Below are 14,537 nucleotides of genomic sequence, written 5' to 3'. Positions count from 1 at the left end.
TATTGTTCGACAGTGCAATACTGATTAATGCTGCAAGGTGAATGAATCTCAGAAACACGATGCTACGCAAAAGAAGCCAGATGCAAAAGACTATATATTGTATGATTCCATTTACATGAAATGTGCAGAAAAGGCAAATTTAGAGAAAGCAGGTCAGTGGTTTCCTGGGCCTTGGGGCAGTGGAAATGGAGATTGACTGCAAATGAGGTTGGGGACATTTTTGAGGTGATGGAAAAGTTCTAAAACTAGAATGTGGTGATGGTTGCCCAACTCTATAATTTGAATTTGAATCATTGAATTGTGTACTTGTAATGGGTGAATTTTATGGTGCATAAATTATACTTCAGTAAGTCTGTAGAAAAATTTTGAAGGGGGCAAGTGTGGGGATAGACGCCCCTCTCTTGGCAGGAAATGTCATGGAAGGGCAGAAAATCACTCCTGATTGAGCATCTTCTCTTTACCAGACATGACCACATTTCATCCCTCCAATAACATGGAGGACGTGTTCTTTTTCCCTTTGTGTTGATGAGGAAATGGAGGCCCAACAAAGTTACTCACAATAACAGTATTCGAGACTTTGAGAGATGAACGCAGCCCTTTTAGGACTTGGCACTCGCATACCACTTATGGCCTCTCTAAGAAAGTAGGAATTCAAGAGGCCAAAATAGTTAAGCATGTGTTTCCTAGAAGCAGTTAGACTCAGGCTCTTCTCTCTCCGAAGGATACCCTTAAAAAACGGATGGCGGGCTTCCCTGGTGGCGCAGTGGTTGAGAGTCCGCCTGCCGATGCAGGGGACGCGGGTTCATGCTCCGGTCCTGGAAGATCCCACGTGCCGTGGAGCGGCTGGGCCCGTGAGCCATGACCGCTGAGCCTGCGCGTCCGGAGCCTGTGCTCGTCACTCAGGCACAAAGACACCACTGCTGCCTCCCAGATCTCAGAGGAAAGTTCAGATCTTTGCTCTTTGTCCTTTTCCAAACCTCTAGAGCCTAAAATTCCTTTGTCCAGGCCCTGCTGGCAAGAACTTTGAACCCTTGCAGTCGCCTTAGCCAGCTGGCAAGTTCCACCTGGTACCTTCCCAGAAACCTCAGCCCAAGTGTGCTCTCCTCATTCCCCAGCGCACCCAACTTCTCTCCAGTCACACCTTCCTCTCACCCAGGGCTTCCCGAACCCCTGGACATTTGATTTGAAAAAGGAAATGTAAAATCTTGGAGGGATAAGGGACACCAGCAGCTGCCTGCATCTGGCTATGCTTGGAATGGTCCAGAGATCATGAACTGACCTGGATTAACCACAGGGAAGAAACTGCTTATATTACCTTATGTTACATGAGCCGCATGGAAGTTACCACCCCTGCTATTAATGCATCATAAGAAGCAGAGCCGTTATTTGGGGGTTTTAGTTGGCCAAATTCCCTGGGCTTAGCTTCAAGGGAACTGCCCTCCTGGAAGGAAATGAAACCATCCCTTTTGTTACAAGGCCTGTGAAGTCTTTTAGAGACTGCATAGACCTTTCTGTAACATTTGGTCTCTGTTATTGACATTGTTGTGAGCTGACTTAAGCCGATTTGATCTATCACTGTCAGCCTTATCTTGGTAGAAATTGGTAGTTTCCAATAGGTAAAGATAGAGGAAGGCTGTAGATGTCCCCAAGCCTAGCTACCAGCTAGGAAGAAACTTTCTGCTCTGCCAGACCTATCATAAAGTTACAGTATTTAACATTGTATGGTGTTGGCACAACGATAGACGACTATTGGAACAAAATAGAGAACACAGAAACAGACCTGTGTGTATTTGGACACTTTGATACTAACAAAAGCAGCTTTGTAGATCATTGAGGAAAGGTAGGATTCCTCAGGAAATGGGTATCCGTATTGGAAAAAACAAAAAAGATAACTAACCCCTGCCTTGCACACACATGGTATCATTTCCAAGTACATTGAAGACCTAAATGTAAGAGGTAATTATAAAAGGTTTTAGAAGATAAAAATAGGAAAATATCTTCATAATCTCTAGGAATAGAGGGACTTCTAAAGACACAAAAAGTACCAAGCATAAAAAGATTGATTTATTTGACTACAGTAAATTTAAGGACTTCTGTTCATCAAAAGATACAATGAAAACGAGACTCGGGCTTCCCTGGTGGCGCAGTGGTTGAGAGTCCGCCTGCCGATGCACGGGACACGGGTTCGTGCCCCGGTCCGGGAAGATCCCACATGCCGCGGAGCGGCTGGGCCCGTGAGCCATGGCCACTGAGCCTGCGCGTCCGGAGCCTGTGCTCCGCAACGGGAGAAGCCACAACAGTGAGAGGCCCGCGTACAGAAAAAAAAAAGAAAGAAAACGAGACTCAGCCAAATCCTGCCACACATACAAGCATTTGTTATCAAGCAGCTCCCTAAACAGACTCTCAAGTTGTTCTATAAACTCAGTGAAATACCAGCTGTCTTGTCTGACACCGCTTTGCATGAAAGTTTCCTTAAGACAGATGCGGTGGTATCCTAGTGGCAGGATCAGCTAATCCTAACCACGGTCTGACAGTAAAATCTTCAAGAAGAGGTAGAACACAGGATTCAGAATCCTAGAACCAGGGTACCATGAAGAAAGAGGTATAATGCTGGGCTCGCCGTGTTCTGTTCATGCAAGGGCCACCCCTCATTTCACCAGTGAAGAAAATTATTTCTAACAACTGTTATGCTAGTAAATAGAGGCTATAGTGTTGGTCAGAGGTGAAGATAGCTGAGGCCCCAAAGTAGCCTTTTCTCAAATGAGAACTTGTGATTAGAGTCTCCTACTTGCTGAAGTGTTCATTCCCGATGAGGGTACTTCAGATATTAACTCACCATTATTAGAGTGTAGATTAAATCTAACACACACACACACACACACACACACACACACACACACACACACCTATGAACGTGTGAGTGTGTATGCCCGTGCTGTAGTATTTTATTTTTTTATTTTTTATTTTATTGAAGTATAGTTGATTTACAATGTTGTGTTAATTTCTGCTGTACAGCAAAGTGACTCAGTTATATATATATATATTTTTCATATTCTTTTCCATTATGGTTTATCATAGGATATTGCATATAGTTCCCTGTGCTATACAGTAGGACCTTGTTGTTTATCCATCCTATATATAATAGCTTGCATCTGCTAACCCCAAACTCCCAATCCTTCCCTCACCCACCCGCTCTACTGTGCTGTAGTATTGGGCTGACCAAAAAGTTCATTTGGGTTTTTCCATAACATCTTGCGAAAAACCAAAACAAACATTTTGGCCAACCCTAATGTTTTAAAGTAAACTCTATAGGCAGTATAACAGTAGTGTTTACCAGACTCCAGTCCCTTGAGACCTTCCCTGAAGATTTTTACCATATTCTACTACCTATATCATTATTACTATTTTTCTTGATAGTAATTCACTTTTTTAACTTCTTTAAAAATATATACTTTAGAAAAACCTTTATATCACAACCATAATGTAAAACTGGTATCACGTACCCTAAAAGTAAAAATAAAAACAGTGATGCAACAGCAACAAAAACTATTTTTAAATCTAGCCAGCTTCTGTTGCTTACTACCAGAGGAGGCTCTGCAGAGCCTGGTCACGCTCGCGGGAAGCAAATTGGGGAAGTTCTTTCTTCTAGGAATTTTATAGTTTTCAGGTCTTATGTTTAAGGCTTTAATCCATTTTGTGTATGGTGTAAGATAAGGGCCCAACTTCATTCTTTTGCGTATGGATATCCAGTTTTCCCAGCACCATTTGCTGAAGGAGGTGTCCTCTCCCCGCCATGTATTTTTGGCACCTTTGTTGAGGATGAGTTAACCAACCATATGCGTGGATTTATTTCAGGGCTCTTGGCAACGATCTCATGGATATGACACGACAATCACAGGCAACAGAAACAAAAATAAAGAAGTGGGAATACATCAAACTAAAAAGCTTCTGCCCAGCAAAATAAATAATCTATAGAGTGAAAAGGCAAACTACAAAATGGGAGCAAATATTTGCAAATCACATATCTGATAAGGGGTTAATCCCCAAAATATCAATATGTAAGGAACTTATACATCTCAATAGCAAAAAGAGCTAATAGCCCGATTTTTAAATGGGCCAAAGGCTTGAATAGACATTTCTCCAGAGAAGATACACAAACGACCAACAGGTATATGAAAAGTTGCTCAGTGTCGCGAATCGTCAGGGAGATGCAAACCAAAACCACAATATGATATCACCTCACATCTGTCAGGATGGCTAGTATCAAAAACAATAACATGAAGTAAGTCAGAAAGAGAAAAACAAATACCATCTGCTAACACATATATATGGAATCTAAAAAAAAGTGGTTCTGGTGGACCTAGGGGCAGGACAGGAATAAAGACTCAGACGTAGAGAATGGACTTGAGGACATGGGGAGGGGGAAGGGTAAGCTGGGATGAAGTGAGAGAGTGGCATGGACTTATATACACTACCAAACGTAAAACATAGCTAGTGGGAAGCAGCCGCATAGCACAGGGAGATCAGCTCGGTGCTTTGTGACCACCTAGAGGGGTGGGATAGGGAGGGTGGGAGGGAGGGAGACGCAAGAGGGAGGAGATATGGGGATATATGTATACATATAACTGATTCACTTTGTTATACAGCAGAAACTAATACAACGTTGTAAAGCAATTATACTCCAATAAAGATGTAAAATAAAAACCAAAACAGGAAAACAAGTGTTGGTGAGGATATAGAGAAATTGGAAGTCTTGCACACTGGTTGTGGGAATGCAAAATGCAGCCACTATGAAAAACAGTATGCAGGTTCCTCAAAAAATTAAAAATAGAACTACCATATAGTCAAGCAATCCTGCTTCTGGATATTTGTCCAAAGGAATTGAAACCAGGATTTGGAAGAGATATTAGCACTCCCATGTTCATTGCAGCACTATTTACAATAGCCAAGATGTAGAATCAACCTAAATGTGGCCTGTACATACAATAGCATACTATTCAGCCTTTAAAATGAGGAAATTCGGCAATACGCAACAACATGGATAAACCTTAAGGACATTATGCTAAGTGAAATAAGCCAGTCACAGAAAGATCAAATACTGTATGATTCCTCTTACATGAGTTATCTGAAATAGTCAAATTCGTAGAATCAGAGGGTGAAATGGTGGTTGCCAGGGGCTGGGGGGAGGGAAAAATGAGGAGTTACTAATCAACAGGCATGAAGTTTCAGTCAAGCAAGAAGGAATCAGCTGTAGAGGTCTGCTGTACAATAGCCAACAGTGCTGTGCTGTGCACTTAAAATTTTGTTGAAGACACAAACTCTCTCTCTCTAGCCGAGGCATTGTGATTGAACTGAATCACCTTGCTGACTCTAAAGTCGTCCCTGGAAGCAGCACACTATTTTTACACTATTTTTTAAATATTTATTTATTTATTTATTTATTTATTTTTGGCTGTGCTGAGTCTTCGTTGTTGCGCGTGGGCTTTCTCTAGTTGCAGTGAGTGGGGGCTACTTTGTTGCAGTGCGCGGGCTTCTCACTGCGGTGGCTTCTCTTGTTGCAGAGCACAGGCTCTAGGCGCGCGGGCTCAGCAGTTGTGGCTCGCGGGCTCTAGAGTGCAGGCTCAGTAGTTGTGGCACACGGGCTTTGTTGCTCCGTGGCATTAGGGATCTTCCCAGACCAGGGCTCGAACCTGTGTCCCCTGCATTGGCAGGCGGATTCTTAACCACTGCGCCACCAGGGAAGTCCCGCAGCACACTATTGTACTTGGTACAGTCCAGAGAGCCAGAGAGTTAACTGAATGTTTATCAAGCAGCTAGTATATGATGGAAACCTTACAGCCACTTGCTCACTTGTTCTGTAGCACAACCCTCCAGGATGGGTGTTAGTTATTTCCATTTTACAGATGAGCAGACTGAGGCTCAGAGGTGATAGGACATGGCTAGAGCCAGAACCAGGAGCTGGATCTGTCTGACCTTTCATTATTACACAGGCAAGCAGGACTTGCCCTCCTCACCTCTCCTCTTGCCTCTGCATCGAGCAGCCACATCTGTCCAAAGGGCCAGGATTCCATGCGGACCAGAGCCAGAGTTTTCTTGGAACTGCGGTTCTTTGTCATACTGACCAAACACGAGACAATTCTGGGGTATTTCAGAAGCGGAACTATTGCTGTGCCCCAGGTCATGTTTTTGCTGTTAGCCTTTCGTTCCAAAATGAAAGGGGCAAACATCAAAGCATTCGGTGCTGCCTTTTGTGAGTAGCTTGGCTTTGTATTATGCTTTTTTAGTTTGGCTTTTACCTCCTAGGATTTGCTCAAAACCTAAAGAGAACTTGGCACTGTCGGGAGGTTTCCATGGGCCTCGTTGTCCCTTCCGCACTGGTCCATTCGGGGTCTCTGCCCATTTCAGCAGAGAGGCCCCCTGTAGGCAGAAACCATGGCCACCTCAGGGCTTACCCAGGGCCACGTGGCCACGGCCAGGCCTCTTCCTCGCATCATTTATCCAGCAGATACTTTCAACCAGGCATCAGGGTCCTCTCAGCACTGTCAAGGCATGTGGGAAGGTGCAGGAGGAAATCCTCTGGATTTGGAGTAGAGGAGCTGGAGTCGCTGGGGGGCTCAAGTCCTAGTCACTTCCCCAGAACCTCTGTTTCACCATCTCTAAAGTGGGCCAGCCCTTTCAGGATGACATGACATGATGCAGACGAGCACATTTTGGGAGCCATCAAGTGCTGAGCCAACATAAGAGAATGTTGTGTTTGCAGTCTGGGGGGAGCCGCAAGATTTCTGCCCACGAAGCAGCCAGGACACACCACGGTCCAGCATATAATCAGCCCCTTCATTATGTGGTTCCAACTGCAAGAGCTGCAGGATTTCAGAAGAAAGAGCGACCCACGGGGAGCCCCAAGACAGCAGGAAAATGAATACTCGCTGCTCCGAACCAGAAAGAGAAGGGGGTCAGAAATGGGAAGTGGGATGTGTCCACTCTGTCCCTCTTGGGCTCTCTGGCCTGGAAAAGGCTGGTCCCTGGGGATTTGCCACAGAACAGGAGATACTTCAAGGCTAATAAAAAAAAAAAAAAAATCAGGGCTTCCCTGGTGGCCCAGTGGTTGAGAGTCTGCCTGCCGATGCAGGGGACGCGGGATCGTGCCCCGGTCCAGGAGGATCCCACGTGCCGCGGAGCGGCTGGGCCCGTGAGCCATGGCCGCTGAGCCTGCGCGTCCGGAGCCTGTGCTCCGCAACGGGAGAGGCCACAACAGTGAGAGGCCCGCATACCGCAAAAAAAAAAATCAATGAGCCACAAATACCAGGCCCTTAGGTCAGCATCCTTCATCCTATCTTTATCCAGCATAGAAAGTAGACAGTGACCAGGGAAGGCACCCTACTAAAACATGTCCACTTACCTTACAGATTTCCCCACTTTAGTTTTGGGCCAGGTCATACATCAGGAGAGGGGAAGTGGCTTAAAGTCAGAGCCTGACTCAAAGGTCATGTCAGGTCAGCAACCCAAGTGACTACCAAGGGGTGAATGAATAAACAAAATGTGTTGTATACGTGGGATGGAATGCTATTCAGCCTTGAAAAGGAAAGACATTCTGACACATGCTACAATGTGGATGAACCTTGAGGACATAATGCTAAGTGAATCGACCAGTCACTTTGAGGGTAAATACTGTATGATTGCACTTATATGAGGTACCTGGAGTAGGCAAATTCATACACACAGAAAGTGGAATGGTGGTTGCCAGGGGCTGGGGAGGGGGAGTGGAAAGTTGTTGTTTGATGGGTACATGGTTTCAGTCTTACAAGATGAAAAGAGTTCTTGGATGGATGGGTAGTGGTGATGGTTCCACAACAGTGTGAACATACTTAATGCCACTGAATTGTACAATTAAAAATGGTGAAGACCGGGGGCTTCCCTGGTGGCACGGTGCTTAAGAATCCGCCTGCCAATGCAGGTAACACGGGTTCGAGCCCTGGTCCGGGAAGATCCCACATGCCGTGAAGCAATTAAGCCCGTGCGCCACAACTACTGAGCCTACACTCTAGAGCCCGTGAACCACAACTACTGAAGCCCGAGTGCCTAGAGCCCACGCTTCACAACAAGAGAAGCCACCACAATGCGAAGCCTGTGCACCGCAACAAAGAGTAGCCCCCGCTCACCGCAACTAGAGAAAGCCCGTGAGCAGCAATGAAGACCCAACGCAGCCAAAAATAAATAAATAAATATTTTTTTAAAAGGTGGAGACAGTAATGATCTATGTGTATTTTACCACAATAAAATTTGTGGTAAAACTTAATTTAAAAATTAAAACTTTTTAAAAATTGGAAAAATAGATCATACAGGTCAAAATACCTCTGAAAGCATTGTAGAAGGTACCACATTGGAGACCCCCATCTGTCTTTCCATTAGTCCATCACAACCCAATGCTAGGGTTGGAAAGTCACTTTGTGAGGGGGTAGCTTTTAGAGGCTCCTTCTACAGAAGATACAAGACATGTCTCTCCCACTCCAGACTCAACACTCAGCATGACAAGAAGGCATATGAGAGGCACCAGGGAGCTGAGCCCTATCTGTGGAGAGAGCAGGGTCCCGCCTCACTCCACAGCACGCCTGTGTTGTTTAAATTCATGCCTCTGCACTAGCCCTCTCCCTGCACAGAAGTTTGTAATAGAGTGGGTGCACGAAACAACCCTGCTGCGCTCAGATTTGCATCCTCAGAACCTGTGCCAGAGGGGGGCTTACGTAAACATTTGTTAAACTAAGCTCTTTATTCATTTTGGAGCCATGTCTTTGTTTCAAATCCTTTCATAATGGGATGTACCCTATTATTCTGTCCTGTGTCCACAGAAATCGGTGCAGTGCTGGGCATAAAGAAAATGTCTATTGAATCACTGAATGAATACCTGTTAGTAGAGAAACCAGCATAATAAATGCCTGGGCCCCAACCTTTTGTTAATCTGGGAACTTCTAACTTCTACCCAAATCATAAAATAGTCCCTTCACTTTAACACTTCAGATCCATGAGTTGGGACATGCAGGCATGTTGGAAATAACCTAAATGTTCACCGGTAAGCAGCTAGTTGAATAAAACATGAGATATCTATCTAATAGACGCAAGTATCCAGTAGAGATGGTGATTTGAAGAATAATGACATGGCATGAAGTTCACAATTTTTATTTTTATTGAAGTGTAGTTGGATTACAATGTTATATTAGTTTCTGGTGTACAGCAAAGTGATTCAGTTATACATATATATATTCTTTTTCATATTCTTTTCCATTATGGTTTATTACAAGATACTGAATATAGTTCCCTGTGCTGTACAGTAGGACCTTGTTCACAATTTATTGCTTTGTCTAAATATGTACATATTATTTGTCCAAATATGCCTGTAATATATATGTGTGTATATATACTGTGTGTGTGTGTGGTCCCCAAACCAGCAGTGGCAACATCACCAGGGAACTTGCTAGAAATGCACATTCTCAGGCTCCATGCCAGACCTACTGAATCTGAAACTCTGGGAGTAGGGCCCAGCCCTACAGGTGATCCTGTTGCCTGCCCAAGTCTGAGGACTCCTGACTTAACGTCATTCCTGACACCCCTTCCCTTCCTTTGGGCTCACCTGTGTGTCTCTTCTCCAGGCCCTGATCCAGTTGCCCCCCTACATTTCTCAGTGTGATGAGGTGCTGCAGTTCTTTGAAACAAGACCTGAGGACCTGAATCCCCCCAAAGAGTAAGTTGGTTTGTGGATCTCATTAGAGCGTACTCTCACAGCCCTCCTTCCTGTTGGGCCGGCCAGCCCCAGGAGGAACGGGAGGAAAGCTAAGTAAAAATTAAACTAGATTACATCAGTGGAGCCCCTGCCGGGCCTCACTTCATGTAACCTTCGTAGTGACTGCAGGTAGCCATTGCTGAGTTTTACAGGTGAAGGAAGCTGGCTGAGTGCACTACTGAATTCCCTAATGCCCTGCGTTTACCCACCATACCTGAACAGGGGAGACGGTGAGCCCTCGAGGCAGAGACTGTGTGCCTTGTCCTCAAAGGTAGATGTGCCCAGGACCATCAGGGATGTGAGTGAGTGACTGACTGAGACCTGCTCAAGGTCCCATTGCTAGTGAATGACGGGGCCAGGGTTTGATCTCACTTCTCCCCACAGCGGACAGGCTGCGCTCCCAGATGCCAGGCAGTGCATCTCCCCAGCCCCCCAGTGCACATCGCACAGAATCTCAATACCACCCGCCTGCTGGCCTTTACACAGCAAGAGTTGATGGCACCAACAGCTGTGCCAGCATGAAACACTGACTGATGCATGATGCTTTTTTAAAAGCCCTTTTTGGGGAAAGGCATCATATACGTCTGCAGAAAGAAAGGATCTGTCTAATGGAGAAATCGCAGTGGAGGAGGAGGACACAGACCACAGGTGCTGGGCTGTCCTGAGTCACAGGAGCAAGAGCTGGCAGGGTTAGGGGTCCACTGTGGCTCCGTCAGGAAGGGCCGAGAAGTGCCAGCCAGGTGCTGTTACAGAAGTGTGAGCTGGTCCTCTTAGTTCTGAGTGTAACTCACTGCCCAGGACAGTAGTAATGACCCAGGCTTACATCGGTTCAGCGTTCACGTGCTAAGCACTTTATGTAGGTTGAGCTAGAAAAACTCATGTTGCTTTCTAGAAGTGAATCTGGTGAACTCACAAAGCTTACTTTTTAAATAGACCTGTAAGGAGAAAGCAGCAAAGAGCTTTAACACGTGAAATCAGGCCATTTATATATATACACGCAGCTACATGCAGAATCGAGTTTGGAGATCACAGAGGGTGAGCTGATCGCTCAGGACTAACGGTTTAACTACCACACAGATGAAACTTTCCACAGTCAGCATATTGCAATAAATACCATTTCCTGTGACAAGCACGGAGTAAGTGAATACAGCTTCTCAGAGCCAGCACACAGAAGCATGGGAATGACATTCCGTAAGGGACCACAGTAAATCTTTTGAATCAAAACATCGCAAGGGAATGTCTTGCCAACACATGAATTTTTTTTGAAAAGATACAGAATAAGTGTAAATCTGCTAATGGGCCTGCAGCCCATCCTGGCTAATATTTCTGTCCTTGGTGTCTTTAGCATTTGTGCCTGGTAAACAGTCCCCAGCTTTTATGGACATAACAAGACATAGTGATATATTCTCAAGGGACCTTTGTCTACAGTGCTCCCAGGCAGTCAGGGTTAAACTGCTAACTCAGGCTGGTAGCCCCTGGCTTTGATTCTAATTTCTAGGTGAAGTGAATCAAAGAATATGGAGCTTAACATATTCAGTTTCTACTTCGTTCTATCAGAAAACTGCCAGGTAGGAGCTGTCGTTCCCATTTTACAGATGAGGAAGTTGAGGTTCAGAATAAGGAAAGAGACTTGCCCAGGGTCACACAGGTTGGAAGAGGCTAGGTGGATCATCCCCAGGTCTGCCTGAGTCTTCACGTAAGCCCTGTGTGTGTGCCTCCCACAGAAGGGACAACTGGGCTTAAGAGACAGAGTCTGGCTGAGTCTGGGTTTGCATTTGGGTACATCCAGGTTCAAATCTTGCCTCTACCACTCATGGGCTGTGTAGCCTTGGGCCTCGATTTCACCCCTTGTGAAATGGGAATAGCAGTGAGCCTCACGATTACAGTGATGATGGAATGGCTGCCACAGGTAAAAATTCCAGGAACCTGCCAAGTGCTCAAAAAGTGGTGGCCTGTGGTATTTTTCCCTCTCTGGATACCCAACTGTAGCTGTTTTTACTCCCAGAGTTGTTCAAGACGTCCAGTTGATGGGCTTTCACAAGGAAGGTTGCTTGGCCACTTTTAAGCCGAGTGGTTCTGGGCAGGCTGTTCCTCACCCCTGCGCCTGTCTCCTGTCTCATGGTGACATCTAGATTTACTTCTACCTCGTCTCAGCCCCCCAGAGATCTTAACTTTGGGGAGGATCGTGGACCATTTGGAGAATCCAATAAAAGCTTTCTTCCTTCTCCCGAGAAAAATGCCCCCTGTTTCAGGAGGTCCTCAATTGTGCCAAATCCCATTCAGGGACTTGAGGTTAAGAATCGCCACCCAGGCGCCCCTTCTGAATGTTAATGCTCAGATGTCTTTGGCCTCCTGCCTGGCGAGGGTGGTGAGTGGATCCCCAGCTCCGAGCAGGCATCAGCCCAACTTATCGACAGAGATGGGAGAGAGCCAGGCCAGGGGCAGCCCGCTGTGCTTGAGAAGAGTCCAGGCACCTTTGTGCAGGAAGGAAGGACACTGGGGAACATAGGGTGGGAGCCAGCCCTCTAGAGGAGCCGGCATGTCAGGGAGGCTGTTTGGGGGCTTTGTCGTGCTCTCTGGTGGCCACAGCCCCACGTTCCCCACTTGCTGGCTGGCTGGGGCTTGTGGAAGGAACATAGGACTGGGAATTCCAGACCCGGCGCTGTTCCCGGTCCGGAGCACCAGCATTGTTCATCCATTCAGGAGATAGGTATCGAGGACCTGCTGAAATGCCAAGCCCATGGGCTGGGCACGGGGGGGACAAAGAGGTGACATGGCAGATGCAGTCTGTGCCCACAGGGAGCTTCCAGTCTGCTGGCCAGGCAGCCAGCTGTTCCACCCGGGCAGAGCAGTCCCCTCCCCTCCCCTTCTGCCTCGCTTACTTCATCTGTGAAATGAGACCACGTCACCTGCCCCACCCACATTATGGGGTTATTGGGAGACTGAAATGAAATAATGGTGGGAAAATTAGGACATGCTCAGCAGCTAGTTTTCTGGAGTTTGGGGGCTGAAATCGTGGTGAGCCCCCCTGGGTATTATGCTTGATAATTCAAAAGATAGACCTGTTCCCCAGTTTCCTGGAGTTAGAGTTTTGTTCTTATACTTTTAAGGTAAATCCATTTCCTCACTTCGTCAATGGGAATAATAGTACAGTCATCCCTTGTTACCAGCAGGGGGATTGGTTCCAGGACCCCCCATGGATACCAAAATCCACAGATGCTCAAGTCCCTTATGTAAAATGGCGTAGTGTTTGCATATAACCTACGCACATCCTCCCATATACTTAAAATCATCTCTACATTACTTATAATACCTGATACAATATAAATGCTCTATAAATAGTTGCCAGGCACACAGCAAATTTAAGTTGTGTTTTTTGGAACTTTCTGGAATTTTTTTCCTGAACATTTTCAATCTGAGGTTGGTTGAATCCATGGATGTGGGACCCACAATCACTGTGAGGCTTGAATCTATGTGTGTGAAGTGCTGAGTACAGTGCCTGGCACACAGTAGGTACACAGTTTTCACATCTCCTTGGCTGCCAGGGCCAAGATGCTTGGGTTCTGCAATCTTTTATGAGATGGTAAGAGAGAAGCTAATTGGTCCGTTTGATTGTTGTACATCACTGGAAGAAGTGGGTACCATGTGGAGATGCTTGTTCTCATAGGGGAGGACCAGAATCTTTCATCTCAGGCCTTCCAGATGGCTCTCCCTTCCCCCACATCTCTGGGCAAAAACCAGCAAAGACAGGGTCAACCATTCAAGTGTGTTAACTCCCCAAACATTTCCCACAACTGCCACCCACACTGAAAGTCCAGAAAAACAAGACTAGTTCCTGCCTTTGGGGCTTTAGGGGCCAGTGGACATTTTTTGAGCTTTTTTTTTTTTTTTTTTTTTTTTTTTTTTGCGGTATGTGGGCCTCTCACTGCTGTGGCCTCTCCCGTTGCGGAGCACAGGCTCTGGACGTGCAGGCTCAGCGGCCATGGCTCACGGGCCCAGCTGCTCCGCGGCATGTGGGATCCTCTCGGACCGGGGCACAAACCCGCGTCCCCCGCATCGGCAGGCAGACTCTCAACCACTGCGCCACCAGGGAAGCCCTGACCTATTTTTATTATTGATTTGTACAGGCTGTTTATATAGTAAGGAATTAGCCTTTTCCGTATTTGTGGTAAATATTTGTCCCTTTTATTGTACATTTATATCTTGTTCCTGGATTTTATGATGTACATAGTTTTATATTTTTGTGAAGTCAAATCCAGTGACCAATTTTTTAGTTGTGATTTCTTTCATTTGCTTTCAGTCTAAGAAGGACAGTCACCATTCAGACACAAGATAGTTCCCTTAATTTTTTTCTAGTTGATTTATTCTTTGGGTTTTCTTTTAATATTTACTCATTAAATCGATTAGAATTCATTTCAACATTTGGCATGTGGTGAGAATCTAAAGTTTTTCCCTCTGGTTAGAACCTTTTGGCCGGCTAGAAGAAATCTTATTGCTCTATTTATTTAAAAACAAAAAAGACCACAATCTATAGTGTTTAATGATCACTTCCCTTTCTTCCTTCAGGAATAATACAAGAGAAAAACAGCACCTGCCCTCAGAGGGGCTTCTATACTGGTGGGAAAGGCCATGTGAACATGTGGATACGTGTGGCCTGTGCGCACACAAACACATGCACAAATAGAACATCCACTAAAATTACAAAACACAGCCTAGGCTGTACCCCAAGAAAGCACAAAGTAACAGCTGAGATAAGCTAACC

At 45.7% G+C, this 14,537-nt stretch overlaps 1 protein-coding gene across 1 annotated transcript in view; it reads left to right on the top strand.

Moving 5' to 3' along the window:
• Positions 1-14,537, top strand: part of SH3PXD2B (SH3 and PX domains 2B) — a 109,736-nt gene that overhangs the window by 56,522 nt on the left and 38,677 nt on the right. The window contains exon 5 of the mRNA XM_007465558.1: positions 9,645-9,736. Coding sequence (XP_007465620.1) covers positions 9,645-9,736 — 92 coding nt within the window. The remainder of the gene's footprint in view (positions 1-9,644; positions 9,737-14,537) is intronic.

This window comes from Lipotes vexillifer, unplaced genomic scaffold (assembly GCF_000442215.2).
Source record: "Lipotes vexillifer unplaced genomic scaffold, Lipotes_vexillifer_v1.1 scaffold621, whole genome shotgun sequence".
In the NCBI taxonomy this organism is placed as follows: domain Eukaryota; kingdom Metazoa; phylum Chordata; class Mammalia; order Artiodactyla; family Lipotidae; genus Lipotes; species Lipotes vexillifer.
This window is presented reverse-complemented; position numbering and strand designations above follow the sequence as displayed.